Here is a 22393-nt window from a genome sequence, read left to right as displayed (position 1 = left end):
TTTACTTCTTGTGTTTTGGCTTTACACTCCTCATGCAAATTCAGTGCTGGGATAAGGTGCTGGGTTGACTTCCCTGGAGGCTGAAACTCCAGACACAGCACAGAAGAGCAGCAAATCTCTTTGAATCGTCTTAAAACTGATATCAAGGGTGCTGGTTTCATCAGACACAAGGGAACTTGAGGGTCATCATCCATCCAGTCCTTAGAAGCTCTGCTGACAAGCCTGCTATGTGCTGCTGTGTGTGTGATGCGGGCATTCTGTAAAAGCAAACTGAAAGAAGACACGGGACAAGCTGCAGACCAACCATCCCAAAAGTGTAATTCCTAGACTTGCAGTGACCCCAAGGTGATTGGAAGGCTTCCAGATGTGCTTTCCACACACTGTGTTGGGAGGGAAGATCGTCTCTAATAGGAGCTTTGTCTCTTGAGAGCCTGAAACAGCTCAGAGCTAACTCTGGTCACCCCACAGGAGAAGTGATGATAACAACGTTACTGTTGGCTCTGTTTGCTATTTCACTCTTTCTTTTGGCAGAAGGTTTTTGCTCACTGCTATTGGCTATAGTGGGAGATTCTGATTCAGAGAGCATTAAGAAATGGCACAGAGAATGAAGTCTCCTCTACATCTGGATGTATCTTTGCCATTCCCACACTGTCTAAAAGCAGTCAGGATGCATTCTTTCTCCAGAAGAAGCCCCAAACATGGGTTGACAACCCCACAGCTTCTCTGCTTTGAGATTGCATTGTGCAATAGTACACTCTGTGGCAAACTGAAGACTGAAACCCTGGAAGAAATGGATGGAAAAACTGCAAGAATATTTGACTAACAGTGTTATTGAGCATCACAATTATTCAAACAAAAAACCCATATCCGTTTATTACATTTATCTGAACTGCTGTCAAGATTGCAGCAATGAAGCATGAAGAAATGAAGGGACCCTGCTGGTGAGCATCAGTCCAGATTGCCACGGAATAAAGATCAGCATTTATCTATTTCAGAGGGAGATGAAGATCGTTTCTTACAATGTCATTTATTGCAAATATTGCAATATTTATTGCAATCTTTATTTGTCTTTTCCAGGCATTTAACAAGAGGCTACCAGCACTTGCTATGAAACTCAGTAGTGGTCATTAATTGTCTCTCCTGGCAATTAAATTATTTCTTTTTAGATGCAAATACTTTTCTAATTGGGCATTTCTTCCCTAACAAATGTTTTATAGTGCAAGGTTTCAGAAAGCATCCCAATTCTTTGGTGTTGCTGATTAATTGCAGCCCACTTCATTCCCAGTAGCTGTCATTTGAGTACCATCATGTACTTTGGTGTGAAAGGTTTATCTTAATTACATCTTCCCTAGACAAGCTTTTGCTTCTTGAGAGAACTGTGCTTTACTTGTCAAGCTGCATGCGGTGCTGCTGTGGATTGTTACCTCTTTGACACCTCACACCTCTCCACGTGAGTTCAGGGCTCACAAACATTACCAGACATGCAGCACCCAGCATTCAGTTCTGTCGCCAGCCACAAAACACATCCAAAACTGGCAGCTCACTGCAGCCCCCTGCATCCCATCTCTTAGTCTATCTACATGGCATGGAGCAGCAGTGTGTGGAGATAACTGGGCTATCTGCAGTGTAATTGTGTTGGCATAGCAATCTGCCAAAGCTAATTAGCAGTGCCGAGGGGCAGAGTGCATTAGGCTGGTCAGAATGCTGAAATAACAGCAGGCTGCTGCAGGCCTGCAGCTGCTGGTTGCATCTCTACATGATGCTGCATTGCCCAGTGTGGATTTAGCCCATATGCTTTTTTCCTTTTCATTTCTGAAGGGAGATCATCAGGTCCTGGAACTTCTGCTGGAGGCTTTAAAGAATGTCAGTTCTGATGCTTGTTCAGATGTGGAGATGTGTCCAGGCGAGGCCACCCACATCATTTTGCAGGTGCCCACTCAACAGCTGTCAGATAGGGAGGAGCAGTGCACATTTTGAACGCCAGTTGGGTTTTTGTTTATATGTGTAAAGGTTTTATCAGTAGCTTGGAGATACTCTGGCTTTCTGTAATGCCAGCTTTGGATATAGCTGTAGTGAAGATGGAATTACTGTAGTGTGTTGGTATACAGGTAAAATGGAACCTAAGAAAGATTTCTTGAGGGGGGAGGGAGGGGGAAAGAAGCAGTGCTCAACTTAGGCAGGGCATACCCTACAAACAAGCACACCAAACTATGCAGACCTCTGCTTCTACTGGCAGAAAATGGGGAGGAGAAGTGAGAAGAAAAACAAGTTTTGACCAGATAATTTGATTCCTCATTTCTGGAAGGAGATGCTGACTCCTGCAGCAAACAGCCTGAGTGCCCTCCTTTGAGTTTCAAAGCCCAAATTATGCTGTGATATTTGTTCTTTAGGGGTGAGTTACAAGTTGTTCCTTATGGCTTTGTTTTCTAGCCGCTGTTTTGTTGCTGCAGTTTAAAAACAGTAACCCAAATGTTAAACCTTTTACTGTTCCAGACAGGTTGTAAAATCAGAAATCCTTGCATTTGGGCAGGTGTGATGGGGGGTCTTGGAGACAAATAAAATAAAACTGATATTAACAGCTAAGGGCAAGAAATGGAAAAGAATCATCCATGTCCTGAGTGTAACCTACAAAGCAGGTTGATGACATTTGCAATGTGTGCCCACAGTCTGAACTTGGAAGCAAGGGCCCTGTAGGAACAGTCCTTCAGCTTACAAGTATTCCTTTAGAAGACCAGCTCTATCCGCTCTGTTGCAAAGAAAGGTGTTTTATGACTAACAGTATAGATCTACAAATGGATGAGGTTGCTGCTCTGGCTGAGATAACTCTTTCTGCCTCTTTGGTTCAGTCCTTCTTTGCATAAAGAATGAAGTCTTGTTTGTATTTGCTTTACTACATGCATTCAGTCCATTGCTGACTTTCTTCTATTGTATGTACTATACATTTCACTGCTTACATGGGCTGAGCTATATTGCTTCAGACCATATTGCTTCCAGTTCTGCTTTACCTCTGTGCTGAGATGGGAGAGCGTTATTAAGATCAGAGCAGAAGCAGCAGACCCATTTCATTTCCCTGATCTTTATGCTAAGTAATAGGGTTTCACTGGTCAATACTTTGCATGTAGTCTGGGGATATTTAATTGAAGCAGATGTGATTTTCAGAACCCATGGGATGATAGACAGGACAGCGTCACTGAGCGGAGAGCAAAGCCTCGCTTCACTTGGCCACTGACACCTCTGCTGCTCCTTGTCAGACTCATTTCCATTTTACATATTAAAAGCAACACCACAGAACATCCCCAAGTAAAGAATGAGTGCGAATTGTGCTCGCTGAATTTAATTAATACCTGTATGGGAGATATTATTTATTCTAGAAGCTGAGAAAACACCAAACTCAGCCAAGGTGCTTCACAGCTGCCATAAAACTAAACCAGCAGCCCTTATTAGCACAGTGCTGGCACTTCCAATCCTTACAGTGCTTTGCAAATATCAGATAATTAAAGCTGGGTCCTCACCCTGTTGACTGTAGAGCACCTGTTTGTGGGTGTAGGGCAGATAGAGGCTTACTAGGGAAGGAAAGGATGGGGCCTTCCCTTCTATGATAAATGCTTTTATTTCTGTCTTTGCACCTACAGTAATTCATTCAGGATGTCAAAAGGAGGACAACGAGACACCTGGTGTAGCATGGCTGCTTCTAGCAGGGAAATGGGGAGGAATAAATGAGTGTTTTGAGGAAGATGGTGGGTATTTTAAAGCTCTTTTGCCCTTGACTGGGCTGCTTGTATCCAACAGGCCATACATAAAGGCTCACACACTGACCCCCACCCTGAGCAGGGACCGCCATTTTGTACTACATTTCCCACAATGCCCCCTCGCCGCCGCTGCAAGACTACATTTCCCATCGTGCCCCAGCAGCCGCTTCCGGCTGCGCAGGGAGGGAGCCGTGTGGGTTAAGATGGCGGACGGGGTGCTGAGCCCCGGGGTGAACCTGGAGGCTTTCTCACAGGCCATCGCCGCTATCCAGGCGCTTCGTTCCAGCGTGACGCGGGTCTTCGACTGCCTAAAGGATGGGATGAGGAACAAAGAGACCCTGGAAGGCCGCGAGAAGGGCTTCGTGGCCGCCTTCCAGGAGAGCCTGCACTCCGTCAGCCGTGATTTGGGGTGAGCAGCGGCTGTGGGGGCACGGCTGGGCCAGAGGGGGGGGGTTGGGGTGAGACACGTCTGTAACCAGAGCAAGTTTTAGGCTATATTAAATATATGGGGTACAGCAGGGCTGTGCTGCAGCCCACAAAGGGCTCAGGGGCTTCAATATCCCAGTGGGAGCTGCAGCTGTGGGGCTGTGTGTGTGCACAGGGCACCCTCTGCTTCTGCAGGCCCTGCTGCTTTGTAACGCGTTGTGCTTGATGAATGTAACCTGCTTGTTGGCTTTAATTAGGAAAGAAGGTGGTTAATCGTTTTTTATGAGTGGTGTTGCTCACAGCTTAACAGGCTCCTGTTGTATCCCTTTGGTTTTATCGTTGAAGAGGCCACATGGAAGCTGTGCCCTCCCTTTGGTCAACCTCGTCTTTATCAGTAGCTTTTTAAAGAGCTAATTAGTGTAACCCCAGCATCTTGGTTCCAAATAATAATGAATAGCAACAGGCTCTGACCTGAATTTTCACGTGCTCTGTTACACTTTACAATGCACTTTCTCATCCAGTGTTTCAGTGCTGTGCAGTTCGTCAGCATCTCTATGCAATTAGTCCTTGCTCTAACACCTGATATAAGAGTAGCTTCATCATGAAGTTCCTTTTTCATCCCCCTTTTCCATGATATTAATGAATGTATTGATCAATGGATGCCCCATCCCTGCAGGCATTCAAGGCCAGGCTGGATGTGGCTCTGGGCAGCCTGGGCTGCTGGTTGGTGACCCTGCACATAGCAGGGGTTTAAAACTAAGAGATCATTCTGGTCCTTTTCAACCCAGGCCATTCTATGACTATTTTGTTTATTCATGTTTATTTTATTGTATACCTGCGTCAAGAAACAATAAGCATTTATATGAAGTGGTTCTAGGTCTCTAAGAGTCAAAATAGCCAGTCTTTCTTCTACAGCTGATTAACGCAAGCTTTAAAAGATGCTTAACTCTTGTTATTATTAAATGTAGCGTTTGACAAATGAGGTATGAAGTAATAATAGATCATTTTCACTGTGAGCTTTTCTTTTCCCATGGAAAAATGGTACTTATTATGCTGTAGCTGGGTGTTTTATACACTATTACAGGTGTACTTGTTGCTCATGAGAAACAGGAGATGATTCCTTGCCCTGAGAGGTTGGAAAATACATCTTTATGGTTAGAGCAGCCACAGACTTTGCAGGACCATCTCTGGGGTTAGGTCCAATGCCAGTTCTTCTGCATATTTACATGAGGACCATATTAATTTCCAGTGCTTCATTGAAATAACAGGGCATCTACCTGCTTTGTTAGTTCTATGATAGCCTATAGTATTGCAGTCAGTGCCTCAGGTCAGAATGCTGTAGCTTCTAAGGGTGCTTTGCTCATAAAATGGCTTGATTGGTGGAAGTGTTTGCAGGCAGGTTGTGCCATAGTTTGACTCTTCCCAGGCTGCCTTACAGACTCCTGTTTGTACTTTCTCTACCGAGGAGCTGTTTGCTTTATGACTAACAGACTAAACAGTTTGGGTAATGGCAGTGATTACATTTCTTTAATCAAACTGGGCAAGTATTTAAAACACTCGTGGGTATTAAAATAGAGTTTAAATGGGGTTGCTGTCTCTGTAGGAGGACTGTACAACTCAGCTGTGTGTATCTCCAAATCTGACTTAAAAAAACTCCTGTGTATTTCAGTGAGCTGGAGCGTCTGAGCAATCTGGTTGGTAAACCATCTGAGAACCATCCCTTGCACAACAGCGGGCTGTTGAGCCTGGATCCTGTTCAGGACAAAACGCCTCTTTACAGCCAACTTCTTCAAGCCTACAAATGGTCAAATAAGGTAATGGAATCCATCAGTGTAACTTTGTTATATATTGCTCCAGAGTGACTGATCTGATACAGTTGACCTCTCAGTATCGAAGAGGGCCCAAACAGTATTAAATTGGCCAGCACTACTCAGATGTGCCTTCAAGGGTAAAAGCTGTGTTGCAGTTACAGAGACTTGTCTACAATATCAAGGTTTGGCCCTTGTTTTTCTGAGAGGTGTGTTAATTCCCAAGTTGAAAAATAGTTTTCAAGTCAGATGTTTAATCTTAAGTAGATTGTATCTGTCAGTAAACAGAAATCAGTGGGCTGTTAGACAGAGAATGTTGGGTTTGTCCACTACCAAAGTTATTTCTAGAAAGAAAACTGAGAGGGAAGTTGTCATCATCAGAAGTACTGATGGCTTTCTGTACTATTTGCTGTCATGAACAATACGTGGACTTGGCTTTATAAGAAACTCTGGATTTGTTCCAGAGTTTTTAAGTAATGTAAAAAGAAAATGCAGGTAATGATGACGTACTTTGTGCTTTTAGAAATGAATTGTTGAAAGAAACTTTCTTCTGGTGAGAATAATTCAATAATACTGTTTGCTGAATATGTCTGGGGACAGAAACTAGATAGATATATTTATTCTGAACGTATTGTTCTCATGGTGGGTCAAAAATATCCCTTTCCTCACATCTGATTTTATTGAATAAGTAAACACTGCATTACTGCAATAATATTAATCCCTGTCTGAGCCTCATTATGCTTCAAGTTGCCTGTTCTCATCCTAATTTTTTTCAATGTGTGTATTACTTTTTATAGAAGTAATGAAGCTAATTAGTATTTAAGATTCTCCTTAAAAATCATTATGAAGTATTATTGATCTGTTACAAAATGTAAAAGATGGATTCATTCCTGTTAGTTGTGAGAGATTCCGGAGCTGTAGCTCTTAACAACTACGTACCAGACAGCAGAAGGAAGCAAGAATAATAAATCTGAAAATAGAAGGAGCATTAAAAGAAGCAACTCTAAATTATTTATTGCAGTACATGAGCAAGGAAGACTTTTTGACTACAAGAGAACTTGGTAGGCCAATCCTTGTTATCAGCTCTGCTGGCTGGTAGTCAGGTTTAAAACACAGCACTGTAGTAATGTTTGTGTGAATACCATAGTATGTCTGTACGGTAGCTAATATCATAGAACCATAGAATGGCCTGGGTTGAAAAGGACCACAATGATCTTCTAGTTTCAACCCCCCTGCTATGTGCAGGGTCACCAACCAGCAGCCCAGGCTGCCCAGAGCCACATCCAGCCTGGCCTTGAATGCCTGCAGGGATGGGGCATCCACAGCCTCATTGGGAGGTTGGTTCTACCTTTTAATTTGTCTTTTATTTTAGTTCTGTAACAGAAGTAAAAAAGACTGCCTTTGTTGTATTTGACCTTATAGTTATTCTGAATTTTAACCCTCTTTTCTAAGGTTTGTAGTAACCAGCAGACAGCAGTAGGTTGCCTTTGTTCCTGACAGCAGATGTGTTACCTGCCTTGGAAGTATTAACAGCTGGATGCTGCCATTAGCACTGAGGGCTGTTGTGGTGCTTGTATAGGTTGCTGCTTAATTTTTGCTAAAAACACTTCTGGAATAAGTGATATTTCATTACCTCTTTTGACCACCTTTTGTTGTTATTACCTGTGCCTGATGTTTTCTGTCACTTGGCAGGGAGAATTTAGATGCGGTGTTGTGTCAATACACATTTAATTTTTAATTTGTGACCGCTTTGTGGCTTGCTTGCTTGTATTTTTGATGAGCTGAGATAAGGGCATTTTCCTCTCTCTCTCTGATTGTTCATGCATTGCTGATGACATGAGTAGCAGCACAGCTGCCAAGGGAGGATAGATGGAGTAGAGTTTCAGGGCTATGGTGCAATTCCTAATAGACATCCATGAAACAAAGGGGAAATGATCACATGCACACTTTCTACTGTGTGTTTCGGTGCATCTTGTTTATTCTTAAAGCGTGGGAGTGTGGTAGTAAAGCAGCTTGTAATAACTAAGGTCAGTAAAAATAGCCAGGCTGTGTCATGAGAAGTGAATGATTGTTTGATATATTGGAATACTATGTGCTTTTTGGGGGGGAAGTGGCTTTGTTGCATTCTTTATTAATTATTTGTTTTATTGAAAGCTGCAAGAACAGTTAGAGAGCTGAAACTGTGAGCATTTAAATAAGTAAATCAGTATTTCCAAAGCTATCCTCTACCACAGTCTGCTTGGATAACAGTTGAGGTACTTTTTTGTGTCCGCTTGTATCAGTATATTTGCTTTAGAAGATACAGTGTCGGCCAGTTAATGTAGTAACAGTAGCCTTCCAAATACCCTGAACCAGTTATTTCTGGAGATGAAAAGCTTGTTTTGATGTTGGGTCCAATGAATACCCTCTGTTGGTTGGATATGGGATGCATGGCCAAGCTTTTAGAGTTAAGTAGCCGTGTTGGGCAGTGAGAATAATGTTCACAGACTTTTTCCTCACAGAACTGTATTATCCTGGCAGCTCATTATTTATTAGCACCTGCTATCCTGATATTTACTTACTGTAGTTTATCCAATAGTTTTGCAGATGGTGAAGTCACTCATATAATAGAAGCAGCTGTTTAGGAACCCAACAGCTTGTGAAGTGCGTTAAGTACACATACAAACAGCTGTACAACTTTCCCTTTCCAGGTGTTTAACAGAGCTTAAAAACCATTGCTGACATAAACATGGGAAGTTTAAAGTGATCTTAGTACAAGAGCTGAGTGGTTTTGTCTTTGCTTTTGTAGAAGTCATGCAGGTAAGTTCCTGTGGCTGCAGGGTGTGCAGAAGGATGTAATAGCTTTGGGACAATACTCAGGTCTTCATAGGTTTATTTTTCTCTACAGTTTTATTTGAGAAATGACATTTTCTTCATCACAATTGAAGTAGTGTTACTCAGAAGGATCTTTATGTGCACTCTATAATATAATGCTGAAGATACAGTGTGAGATGAGACAGAATGGAGCTGTTGTTCTGTATGGGTAACACGATAAAGGTGGTCTGTGGTGTGAGTTATGGCTGAGGTGACAGTGGGAAGGGATTCTGGCTGTGTGTGTGCCCTGGTCCTGCTTACCTCTGCTGCCCTGTGTGCTGATGCTGACTTATATTCCCAGCTGCTTCCTTCTGCCATTCTGATAGAAGTCAAGGGAAATTATAAGGAAAACAAAGGGTTTCCTTGACAGGAGTGTAATTACTGATGATGGGATTAAAGCAATATAATGCCCATAGCCCAAATATAAAATAATTAATGAGCTTGTGCTGCTGTGGCTGTCTGATCCAGCTGCAGTAGTGTCAGCAGTTAGGGTGGATCCAGGAGTTTGAACTCATGTTTTCAGTAAGGGAAGAACTTTGTCTGCTGCTTTAACGAGGTTATTTATTGCCTGTAGTGTGTATTTGTTCGCCCTCTTTGCCCTTGGCAGAGCATTTGTATCCCCTCGCCCTGTGCATGCCCGAGGCGTTGTCTGTTAAGGTGTTCATTCCCTTTGACTGCAGTGGAACAGCACATGTACAGCGTGCTCTGTGCTCACGGAGCTGGGCAGCTGTTCTGTAGGGCAGATTCCTCCTCTCTTAAGGGGTGCTGCCAAGTAGTTCATGCTCAGCATTTGAGCTGTGATCGCTAGTATAGATTTGTTGCTTATTCTTTGTTTATTTATTTGAAGTGAATACTCAAAATGAATCAACTTCCCAACCCCCCAGAATTGCTCTTTCTATCAGCATTACAAAACACTGAGCTTGCTGGACAGCAGCAAACCAAGTCTTCCCTGAGCTGCTGAGTAATTGCAGTATCCTGATCCACTACTAAGATCTTCTGCATCTTCTCTTTGTTTTTTATCCTTAGTGAGACATGGTTTCTTTTCAGATCCCCAAGACCTATTTGTAGCATAAATAAGGGGGATTATAGAGCAGCGGTCATCATGAACAGATCATGTTATGTTTTGTCCTCGACTTTAACTTCATTGAAGTACATTGCTGGCAGCTCCACTGAGCTGCTATGTTGCATCTTTGTTTGCCCTTCTTATATTCTAGCACTTCAGGAATTTGCAACAATACCCACAGGTGTATTTGAATAGAGGGACTGGATGTTACCATCATGGCATGGTATGGAAACTTAAACATTGATGCTCTAAATGCTGCAAAAGAGCTGTTGGGATAATTGCTGCTAATGAGTTAAAATGATTTTTAGGAACATACAGTTTTTGTTCATTAAATCATCTCGATAGGTTGCCTGATAGATTATTGGTATACATTGTGTTTGTTGTAGGTCTCACAAAAATGAGAAAGAAATCAATAGAGCCTGTAGAGAAAGTCCAGACTTGCTGGGCTGCACTTGGTAGCTTAGAATTGATTAGACACAAATATTGAGCTTAATGACAATAAATGCCATTAAATGCTAACCATAATACTAAAGAAACACCGGTGAAGCAATATCTTTTCCTTTTTTTGTTCTTCCTGATTGTAAAAATGAAGTGCTTGTTCCAAGGAACATTAATTTTCATTTCTGGATGCGCTCAAACATTGTGAATTTAATGTAGTTTTACAGTAGCATGGGCAGTGTAACTGAGTTACTGCGTTGGCAGTTGGTTGGGAGTTGAGGCAGACAGCCAAAGTTTTGTCCTTTCAGGGCTTTATTGTATGAAAACGCAGCATTGTGATGTTCTGACATGATGTTGTATGAAGGTTCAGCTTTTTTTCTGCTGTTTCCAAATGTGCTGTAATAGCAGTGACAAATGTGTGGTGGTGACAGAAATGGTGTCACAGTGACTGGATCCTCTTCTCACCCATTGCTTTCTGAGGTTACTTTTGAAGAGCACCCATGTGCTGGGTGGGAGCAGGAGGGTGTGTGCTGCAGCTTCAGCTCTCAGTGGATGGGAGCTGTGAAGCAATGACTCATGGGGGGAAAGCAAAACGCCCTGCTTTGCTTACAGGGGGGCTGAAATGGAAAGAATAAGGTTTGAGTTGAAACTGAGCAGCTGCTTATAGATTTTCCCAACAACTTTAGTGCTGCACATCTCAGTTTGCTTTGTAGGTACAAAATCAGTGCATCATAGAGGGACTGGAATGCAGAGACTCTTCTGGATTGCCTGTAGTGTAGATAAGTCATTGGTGTTTGTATTTCTGGCGCTGGAAAAATACACCGTGCACATCCTGGTTTCTTTTTACAGAGCACAAAACAGGAGCTGGGCTGTTTGGGTTCTATTCTTGCCTACCTTATTAATTTTTATTGTAACCTTGAGCAGAATGAGAGATTTTATTTCTGTGCCTCGTTTTTCTTATGTTTAGAATCGAATAATAATATTTAACCTACTTCTTGGGAGTTTCTGGTCTAATTGTATCTCGAGTGCATTGGGTTCTTTGGGCCGAAATGCAGTAATGCATTATAGATGCCAAGTATTACACAGTTAGTGACTAATGGTTGCCTGTCCCTCTGGATGGATGCCATTTATGGGCTTTTAATTTCATGCAGTTTTAAGCAAATGCCTTTGTTATTGACAAGCACGTTAATGTTTTTTCATTCTTTGTTTTTAAATGACAAACCAACAGGTGGTTACCTCTTTGTCTCCAGCTGCCACGGTTATTAATTATTAGTCAGCTGTCTGCATGATTAATATTGCATTTTATTATTGCTGGGTTGATTTTTAGCGACTGGGAAAAAAAAATGAGAGAGGCAAATTCAGGCAGTTTGCAAAGTAACCATGGAAAAACCACTGGAAAAGGTTAGGAACCTAAAAATTGCCTCTAGGTTTGATTGTGCCCAGAAGTGATTCCCAAAGCTGCATCTGGGGACAATGATGGTGGTTAGCACTGTTGCACCCATCTCCTTGTTAGGAGGAGGTTACTTGAACTTCATGGGCATTCCAGTGGATTGAGTGAGGTTAGTGTTGTTACCTCGGGAAGAGAAGAGTGGCAATCACTTATTTGTCACTTCAATAGAAAGGCACAATTAGCCTTTGATTCTGGCTTGTTTTGTTGTATAGTTTTGACAGCTTGTGCCTGTGATCTTCCCAGACTTATAATTGTAATAATTGATACTCGGGGGCCGTTGTGGGGTAAGATTTATATGTAAGGAATTTGCCTTCCTTACTCTGTACTGCTGCAGTACTTTGTTTCACATCTGAAACACCCTGAGAGTATGATGAGGTGTTTGGCTATTGTGCCTGGTGCTTGTTGTTATTCGATGTATTTTTCAAGGCTCTAATCAAAATAATGCTGTAAGCAGTACAGCTCTCACTTTTCCTAATTATGGGAAGTGATATATCAATACACACTATTATAAATCACAGCCCCCTTGTCAGCTGGTGGGAATTATTTAATGCTTTGCAACACCTTTATTTGCTAATGAGTATTTTTCTCCTGTTTCTTTGCTAAGTATTAATGTTCTTGCTGTTAGCCTATTTCAGGATGGAAATGATTGATGCTGCTTTATTTTAACCAAAACACTGCTGCCCACTCACATCTCTTGCTCCCATAACTTCTTTTTGCCTTTGCAGGAGCTCTTCAGCCCGTTCCCGTTGGGTGACTGAGTTGTGACTGGTATGTCTAATGTGCAAAGCAGCGCTCGCTTTTCCCTTCTGAGCTTTGTAATGCTGTCATCAAACCAGACAGGTTAAAACTGCATTTCTAATATTAATAACAGACACATAAGCCATGCACAGGCACAGTGATGCAGTGTATTGGTGAATGTCATGCTACAAAGATAAGATTGGAATAAAAGACTTTATGTTTAGAAGTTGAGAAATTCAACCAAGTATCATTCATAATCAATGTTGTATAGGGATTAATTGAAGAAAATATGTTGGTCTGCAGAAGAAGAGGAGCATTGTAAGCAGTGTTAGAGCCAACAGTGTTCTGAATTTTGTTTGTGAGCCCTCCCATGGCTCTGACCAATTCACTGCTGCTGAAACCTGCCTGCCCTCCTCTGGGTAGCACAGATTTCAGTCCCTCTAATCATCCCAACAAAGAGATTGCACAAAAAGTCCCAACAGACAGATTTTATCATGTGTGAAACGTGGCTTTTTATCCCTTCCTCTCCCCTTCCTCTTTCCCCCCTCTCCCTCCTTTTTACATATATCCTCAAATACTTGATTGGTTTAAGTTATCTCAGAAAACCATAAACTAGTACTACCTAAAATAGTAATTTGTGGTTTCTCTGAACTAGGGTGTAGGGTTTATATTGTGTAGGAGAGCAAGTAGTGGTTCTGGCATGCTCCATCATACCCCACATGTAGGAGCCGTAATCATATTGGGGTCCTCATCTCCCTAAGGAAGCTGTCTCTCACTTTCTCTGAGTCAAATTAAAGATGTTTATGAAGTGCTGAGGGACCTTCATATGAAGGGCATTCAAGGGATATGAACACTAATATAAAATAACTGATAGAGCTGATAAACATCCCGTTTGTGTTCTTTATATGGAAAAGGTTTTTTTTAGAGCTTCTAAAGGAAATCAAGCAAAGCAGGAATTTTAATGATGTCACCCTGTTGCTCTCTACTATTGTTGTTGTCAGATCTTTTGGTGTGCCTGTTATTTATTTATTTTTATGTAGGACTGCCCTCACCTCTCTAATCTCTTTCAGATTTCTCTTTCGGAGTTACTAAAGTTGGTCCCCTCAGAAAGTTCACAGGGGGTGACTTAGCTCTTTGAATTCCACATAAGCAATGCTCAGCTCTACCCAGCTGTATCTTAATAAGGTACTGCAAATAACTGGGCTACAGAACGTGGAAGTCACCTAAAAGCGAATAAATATGAAGCTGGTCTGTGAAGGAGCTGTGCTTAATCAGTGCAGTTTGGATACCACCTCATGGGAATTTACACTTAGCAAAAACATGACAGCAATGTATTTTTTCAGGAGTTGTTACTGGGCTGCAAATATTGGAGGTGTATAACCTGGGGAGTCCGTGGTGATCCTTGAGAAACAGTTGTCTTGTTTTGCATGTGAATTTCTTCGTTCAAATCTGGTCAGATACCTGACCTGGCTGTAAGGGATGCTTTAATTCTGTGCATCAGGCTGCTGTGCTGCTTTGTGAAAGAGCTCTGCTGAGTGACTCCTGCAGAAAACCCAGAGCTAACTTCACTTGTGTTGTAAAGTGCTGCCTCTTGAGAAATGAGCTTGATTTATTTATTTATTCCTTTCCTGTTGTAATTATATTCTTCTGTCATCAGTTGGGTAGGAGCAGGAACGTGGAAGAACGGTACTCTAAGTGTGGTGGTTGGCATTGTAGCCTAGGAGCTACTGTCAGGCTTGTTCTGTGGTTATGGCAGCATCCCTTAACCTTGTAGAATGTTGTATAGTGCCACAGCAGGGCACTTTGGGGCTGGGAGACAGAGACTAGAAGGTAAATGAGAATATGGATGTGACACTATGAGCTGCTGCTCCTAACTCCTTTTGGATGTGATTGGCATAAGCTGGCATTTAAATCAATTAGAGTTGTATAGCCCTGAAGATGGAGAGGGCTTATCAGTACATGTTATCAGCTTCTGTGTCAGTGTAAGATTAGCTTGAGCACGTAACAATTTATTGTATCTCTTTTTAAATGTCCTGGCTGTAAGGCTTCCATTTGCACAGGAAACAAAAGTGAATAAAATGTTTGAGCCACTGACATCTGTTCACAGTTATAGTACACCTAGAAAAGGATGTCCTCTGGATTAATAAAAGATTTACTGAAAGCTGATTGACTGTACCGGCTGCTCGTCTTTTACCTTCTTGATCTTTACACAGAAGGATCAAAAGGTTCTGTATGCTGAGCAGCGTTCCCTTGTTGTGCTGTGTTGCAAGGTTCTTGGCTGAGTGTGAAGTTCAGTCATGCTCCGGTGCTCAGCTGGATTTGCTGCAGCTCTAAGTTGTTGAGTTAGATGCCTAAAGCAAGGCAGGTGGGCAAGATGAAATGCCTTGTGGCTGTAGCTGCGTGCTTGCCTGGTGTCTTAGCTAAAAATGTGTTTCATAGTGTGCTTTTTTTCCCTAATACATGCAAATAATTGGCTTGCTCCCAGATAGCTGCTCTTCAGAAGGACGTATACTGACAAGCTGGTAGTAATAACTAAAAAACTTATTGGGTGGAATTAGTGTACATCATTGTACAAGAAGTAATGAGTATGCTGAAGTGCTAAGAACGTTTTCACTATTACTTTAGTTTTGATTGGAAAGCCAAGTCCACCAGCTACATCTTACAGCATGTGATAAAGTCATGGTGCTCTTTGATATTCAGATTTATGCTTCAGAATGAAGTTGTATTGAAAGCCCCCACCAGGCCTGATTAATTTGCCTGTTGTGTATGAATTCTCCAAGCTTGTGTAACTGGCAGTGACATAGTGTTATAGGTGCTCTATGTGTTTTGTGGGCTATTAGACACAAATTAATTATATCTAGATGTGACATTTTACAGCATATTCTAAAATAGATGTGTTTACTTCTCATTATATGAAACTGCAATTCGTGTGGAAATCAATGTTGAAAATACTCACTGAAAGCCTCCCAGGATCAGCAGGCGTGCATGGAAAGGAACTGTGCCCATGTGCTGTTATTCACAACTGTTGGGTTCAAGTGACTTATGTTAATCTTCTCATATCAGCAGCAATTTATTCAATTTTCCTTATTGCAGCATCCTGTTAGTGCTGCTGAAAAACGCCATGATTGTGGACTAAAGCAGAGAGAGAGTCCTCCGGTGCCTTTTAAACTGTTTGAAGCTGCCCATGGTTTGAAAATATTCAGGAATCTGTGATATGAGCTGGTTGACATTTTTCCTATTCCAAACGCTCAAAGGAATAAATCTACATAAAGAGCAACTCAGTTTTCAAAGGAGTGTCTTCGCAACAGCGTTTGGAATCTGAGGGTGTGACTTGACTTCCCTCTTTTGGCTGACCACCGCCATAAAACAGCTGAATCGGGGACGTTCTTCTATGTAGGGAAATGTATTTTTGAGGTCTTGACAGCTTGTTTCCAGTTTTAGTCTAATTCAGTTGGAAACAGCTGTTCCTGATCTCTGCAAAACAGTTTTTTGATGGAAATCTCGACATTCTCAGTTACAGCAGTAGTGCCGGGCTGGGCCTTAGTTCAGAAGTTGGCTTTTCTTTGTGTTAAAATATATCTACGTTCAGAGAAAATGCCATTTTTTACATCACATAACCTGCGTTCAGAGAGTAGTAGCTTCTCTCTCCTCCCAATGTTCTCTTATTGTGGTTGCATATACGTTTCTGTCCCTGCATGACTTTTAAGGGAAAAACACTGCTGTGTGTTTTATCATCCCTTAGGTTTTCATTCTAATGTTCCCTGCCCATATGCTTTCAGCTGGCTTCTATTTAGAGTTTTCTCTGCAGCTGTCTGTGCACTCAGCCTTAGCAAGTTCTCTGCCTCGCCTTATGCTTCACTTTTATGCTGGAGTCTTTATTCCTTGCAACCCCCCCCACGCATGCACACACAGGTTGGCTGCATTGCTTGGGGGGGGGGTCATTTCCCAGAGCTGAGTATAGAAACTTTGGAGATCTCTGAACTGATGGGTAAGCTCTGTTGTGAGATCCTAACGTGGAGTATGCAGTGCAGTTAGGAACTTGCAGGAAATAATTTGCTGTCTTCTGTGCAATATGAACACATGTATTATGATGGTGTGTGCCCTTCCTGATGGGAAGGGTGATGGGATCAAGAGCAGCGGTGCTGCTAATGGCATGGGAAGGACTGGAGTTGCTCTCTCCTTTCCTTTCTTTGTAGCTGGCAGGGTGGATTTCACAGCTCACTTCATTGTACATGGCTTTGTTTTCCCATCTGTCAAGTAATTGTGCTTCAGGATGAGTACTTGGAGTAATCAGACAGACTGCTGTGTGAGGAGCAGGTCGCTGCTGGTTGCTATCTCGCTTCTGAGCCTTCTGTGGACTAATACCTTCCTGAAGCCTCTCTTGGGCTATCTGTTAAGGCACATTTTTATCAGCTGAAATAAAACCTGACATCGAGCATGACATGTAAGCTTTGCTACTTAAAGAGCTGTTAAATATGTTTTCCATTCCAAGTTGAGCATTTTGCCTGGCAAATACTTTGGAACGTTTATCACTTTCCTCGTATCTTTTTTTCCCACAGTCTAAGGAACCTGACTCGGGGTTGTGTTAGGATTAACTGAGATTACTGGCATCTTCTCTCCATTCCTCTTGTGTACGTTGTATGAATGCATCCTAATAACTATTGATATTGCATTCATCCTGTGAGAAGCAAAGACCTTTCGTGTCTGCTGATGCTGCAGTTTCTGATGTTGTGTTTTTCTTGCAAGTAAAATCAATTGAGACAAATCTTAGTAACTTTTTACAGCAAAATAAAATGACTATGCCAGGCAACCACTGAAAATTCCCTTTTTTTAAGTAAAGGGATGCTCTCAGATCACATATACGGGGTTGTTCAGCAGAATTGATTGGTTGATCCACTGGATTTAAAGGTCAACTGTAATCACATTTCAGGAAGACTGAAGAAGATACAAAATTGCTGCTATGTTTTTCTGTCCTATACATGCTTCTAATGCTTTGCTTTCCCCCTGTATGCTTTAATTCACTCAGCTAGGGCATCAATACATAAAGGGCAAAGGTCAGTGAGCCTGATTTGTCTCGTCAATGAGGGAGCTGGTTAGTTGCTGTCCTCCAAACTGATCCCTTCCTTCTGGAAGATGGGAAGCATGTGGAAGAACTGCTACACTCCACGTAATGAAATAAACCCCTTTCTTGAAGAAAACGCAATGTAGTTGTCAGAGTGGATGCATCCAGGAGATGATGTTGTCCCTTTCAAATACACTCAGGTAGAATAGAGAGTGGAGACGTTCAACTGTGGAATCAGAACATCCATTTATGACCCAGCCTGGTATTACATAATTGCTTGTAGTGGCAAGGCAGGTTTGGAATACTACTTGGTAAAGGTGCTGTTATACAGCTGGATTTCCATGTCAAACGCATGGAAGACATATGCATAGAGATGTGAATGCACTCTTTCTTAAGCTTTGCAGCATCATGAACAAGACTACTGCTTTGCCATAGCAGCCTGCACAAAGTGAAAGCAAGGATGTGGGACATCCAGGGCTTGGATATAATGCAGAAAGAATCCTGACGTGGAAGATGAATTGATGGAGAAAAAGATTATTTAGTTTGATAAACCAAATGTGTTTGTGATTCTTAGAAGTTTCCATCCCTTTTAATGATTCGTTTTACGTTCCTGTACAGATAAACTTACTCTTCTGTGTGGGTCTTTCATAGAGCAACGCAGGTGAAATGGTGTTAAAATGGAATAGATGTGAATGGCAGAGGAACTTTTCCTGTATCAGATACTGCCTTGCATACCTGATGATGATTTGCCAGTGGTTATGTTACAGTGAGGGTTTTGTTAGGCTGAAAGGTGACCCTTAGTAAAAACCACCTCTCAAAAGTATCAGTTGGGGGGGGAAATTAACCATTTTATGGGTGTTATTTGTTGTAGAACTCCAAGGATCTACATTAGCTCACAAAGTACCATCCTTAGTGCATTTTCATGTGTTCTACCCTGTAACATGTAGTCATTCTTGTATGTATAGGAATCAAGGATCTGTAGCTTTTCAGTAGCATCTATGACCTGCTTTAAAATAGGTACCGACATACAGCAGCAGCTGAAGGATGTGCTTGGCTGGACCTGAGGACTTCAAAGAGGTTGAAAACAGGCATACATCATCTGTTCATGAAGCTCCCAGATTTCAGGTTGTCATCACGTTATAAGAGAATGTTGCTTTGTGGAAGGAAGCTCACAAGGTTTAAAGAATAAAGCAAAAAGCAGCAAACGATCATTAAGAATACAATAGTACAGTGCTTATTTTAATTTATGTTTTTTGCTCATCTTCTCTTCAAATCACAGAGCTCTTATCCTGAGTTTGGTAGTCCTGCCAGCAGGATGCTGTTGTGAATGAAAACAATGTAATATAAGAGCTGTCGTTTGCCAACATAAAATTAGAAAAAGGAAAGAAAAATTTCAGTATTCAAGCAAGATAGGTACTTAATCAAACATAATCACTTGCTTTCTTGAGAGGAGCAATGCTGGTGGCAGCTATTATGGTAGGCACAGTGCTATGACTATGTGTGCTGGGCATTGCTCTGCAGGTTCTGTTCTTGTTGTGCAATCAGCTCCAGAAGAGAAATGTCTTCTGAGTTCCGTAAGATGAGTTACTTTAAGGAACAATCATTTTGGTTGCTGACTGAGAGCAGTAACAAACTCGTGCCTTCATGCTGCTTCTACAAACTAGACAGAAGTGCTGTCAGCTGTGCTTTAATGCTGACTCCTTTCAGAACGCTGCCCAGCTTATACCTTCCCCTGTGTATTTCAGAAGATGTGAACTATGGAAAGTTTTGTGATTAATGTATTTTTCTCTTTGTAATCTATCAGTCTTTCTTCTCTGATGGTAATTAAACTGGTTGTCTTTCTTGCTAATCTGTGTCCTGCTGCTGCTGCATTTCTGCCCTCTGACTGCTGCAGGTTGGTTGGCTTTGAGTGTGTCCTCAGGTCTGGAGTGGGACTTCCATCCGAAACCAGCTGCTTGTCTGCTTCAGTATGTGGCTGGAAACCTCCCTTGGCAAATGCTGGTTTTGTTCTACATCATTAGATAAGTCTGCCAGAAAGAAGAATAGAAATTGAAAGCCCCACAGCTTGGTGATGCTGCCCACTTGCAGGCTGTACTGGCTCCGTGGTTGTGAGCCTTCATTATGTAGCTCTTGCTCAGTTCACTTTAAGTAAAAGTGGATCTAAAAGTAGAGCTGAGTAGCTGACACTCACAGCCATTCCATGCACTGTGGGATTATGGGGAGGGGGACAGGGCAGGACGAGGATGCTGCTGGTGCTGGGCAGTTTGCATTGTGTATTTACGCAGAACTATGCAAACTGCCCCAAAAAAACTGAACTAAACCATAATCTTACCGAGGGCTACAAGCTTACTGAACTAATAAATACTTTTTTCTTTTCTAAATATCCAGAACCAATGGAATTCAGTTTGCAGCAACTGTTGCAACAACCAAACCAGTGCTACTACATCACTTTGGTGTCCCCGTGCTGATGGCTCTCATGGAGCAATCCCCATATTGCAGAGCCATCTGTTTCCTCACTGTCCAAGCATTAGGCTCAATAGTATAAATTACAGACTGCTCTGTGGCTTTCGATTGTTCCTGTTTGCTTAGCATGCCAGAAGTGAGCCTTCAGCTCTCAGCACCATTTATAAGTTTTACTTGCTCTTTTATTTTCTTTAATGACTCTAGCAAATGAATTGTCAGTTGTTCAGTGTTGCTAAATCGGTGACTTGATAAGATAAGCTTTGAAAGGGATGTAGGTGGCATCCTTACTAATTTATTACACCTCTTTTTATGATGGTCACCTGGAGCAATAGGTTAATGTTAGCTATTTTTACTTCATGTTTGATCAAGTGTATATAGCAGCGAGGGCTGTTTAGGTGGTGCCTTAAGCTGGGGCACTGGTGAAATGTTGGGGTTTGATATTGTGAGATTTTTCTTAGTAATATTCAGGATATAGAAATAAGGTACATCCAGAGCTTGATGCAGAGCTGAGATGTCTGGGCTCCATGGTAGAGTTCAGTGTTAATTGGGTTAGTGAGGGGTGCCTGCAAGACTGCTGATCCGTGAAGAGTCAAATGCACGCCAACCTCTTTTGATGTCCATAAAAATTAATCATTCACGTTTACCCACTGGTTTAATTCTTCCCCATGGCAGCTTAAAAATGCCTGTCTCAAAGCCCTTATGATAACAGCGGTGCAAATTTCTAGCTAAAGTAGGAATTGTTTTGGAAACATAACGTTTCAAATCCTACTGGGGCAGTTAGTTGTGTGAATGTTGCAGGGCCTGTTGGTGAGGGATGTCTGTGCTGAGCACACTGCCAGCTGCAAGTCTGCTCTTCAAAAGCTCAGGCTTGGCCCTGAGTATCATCCTGTCTCCTCTCTACTCCTGTTCTGAACCCAGTAAGGAGAAGCATATGTTTTCTTGCATCAGTTACATTGGTGTTACCTTGTGAAGCATGACAAGGTCATACATTTGTACGGCAAAAGAGAAAACCTCAGATTAGATCTGAGCTATCTTAGACTTGGTTTTTTTTCACTGCTGTGTGACAGATTCCCATGATATACGTGGTTAAATTTCCGTTCATGTAGGTATGCATGTGCTGATGCTACGTTGCTGCTCCTGAAATTGGTACTGTTATATTATTAATATTGCAGATCATGCCAAGGAGGTGTCTCGCATTTAATAGAGAACATAAGAAGGCTTGCCTGCCCCACATGAAAATCTCAAATTGGAACTGAAGATGCTATAAAAATTTAAAAGCTACAAGGTCAGCCTGAAAATGGTCTATTTTAAAAGCAGAAAATCATCCATTTTTAACAGCAAATTTCCTTACCTGTTAGTACCTTCACTAATAACTTATTCAGTTATTAAGGCTTGAAAAAGGTTTTAAGCCTTACTTTAATTGCAAAACTGTTTTGTTACCATTTGTTCAGGAGCCTGTTAAATCTGGGTTTTCTGGTTGGGTGACACAAGAACTGATCAAAAGCATCTGGATTCCTGCTCTCTCTCTGTATGATCAAACAAGTGGAATTTATATTACTCATAAAAGGTAATGGATGTCTCACTTGTTTTGTATCAGCATCTTTACTGCTGGGGGAGAGATAAGAGGGCTCTTCATTTTAGCAAGGGAAGACCAAAAGAAAAAACAAGTAACTTAAAAATAGAAGCTCTGTTCAAGCTGCAGCTGAGGTGTTTGGTTTAAACACTTGTGGTAGTAAACATTGGAACATGGGGGAGGGATAGTATGAGGTTGTGCCTTGGAAGACTTCAGAGGTACGTGTGTTGGTTTTTTTTAAGCTATGTTGGTTGTGTTGTCAATACAGAAGTAGCTTACAATGGGTATGAAGCAAGGCTGAGTACTCACAAAGGTTCTATTAGATCTGGCTCTAGCTATCCAGGCTCTTAACCATAATGTGCCTTTTCTTTTGTCTCTCCTGGGCTCAGTACTCCTCCTAATCTGATACTTAAAATGAGAAGGGTTTGTATCTGTAAGAACACATCCATGAGAACACACTGTCCTCCAGAGCACAGAACTCACTTTGAAGGTTTGGAATCTCAGTTTTTAACTTACATTCAACACGTAGCTAGTAAGATGTGCTTCAGTGCCAATTAGTGGCTGATCAAGACAGAACCTAACAGTGATCTGCTTCTTTATTTCAAGTGATAGAAGTGGGGGGTAAAGATTTTAACCTTGCTCATAACCCAACTTAACACCTCTTAGGGCAGCTTTGAAGAACTGTGGTGCATCTGTCAGCTGTTATGTTCTGTAGGAGCTCTACTTTAGGTGTACAAAGTGGTAAATCACTCAATGCTCTTAAGATCTGA

At 41.8% G+C, this 22393-nt stretch overlaps 1 protein-coding gene across 8 annotated transcripts in view; it reads left to right on the top strand.

Annotated features, from left to right (window-relative positions):
- The first annotated feature begins 3909 nt into the window (after positions 1-3909).
- The window catches only part of MED27 (mediator complex subunit 27), an 87899-nt gene continuing 69415 nt past the window's right edge, over positions 3910-22393 (top strand). For 7 of the 8 annotated variants that reach the window (XR_001558705.2, XR_001558706.2, XR_001558704.2 and 4 more), the window contains exons 1-2: positions 3910-4158; positions 5845-5989. Coding sequence is in view for 5 of the 8 variants with exons in the window: in XM_032448063.1 (XP_032303954.1) it covers positions 3953-4158; positions 5845-5989 (351 nt within the window). In the remaining 3 variants the exon portion in view is untranslated. The remainder of the gene's footprint in view (positions 4159-5844; positions 5990-22393) is intronic. The other variant, XM_015879299.2, reaches the window with a different exon arrangement.

Source organism: Coturnix japonica, chromosome 17 (genome assembly GCF_001577835.2).
Source record: "Coturnix japonica isolate 7356 chromosome 17, Coturnix japonica 2.1, whole genome shotgun sequence".
Classification (NCBI taxonomy): domain Eukaryota; kingdom Metazoa; phylum Chordata; class Aves; order Galliformes; family Phasianidae; genus Coturnix; species Coturnix japonica.
This window is presented reverse-complemented; position numbering and strand designations above follow the sequence as displayed.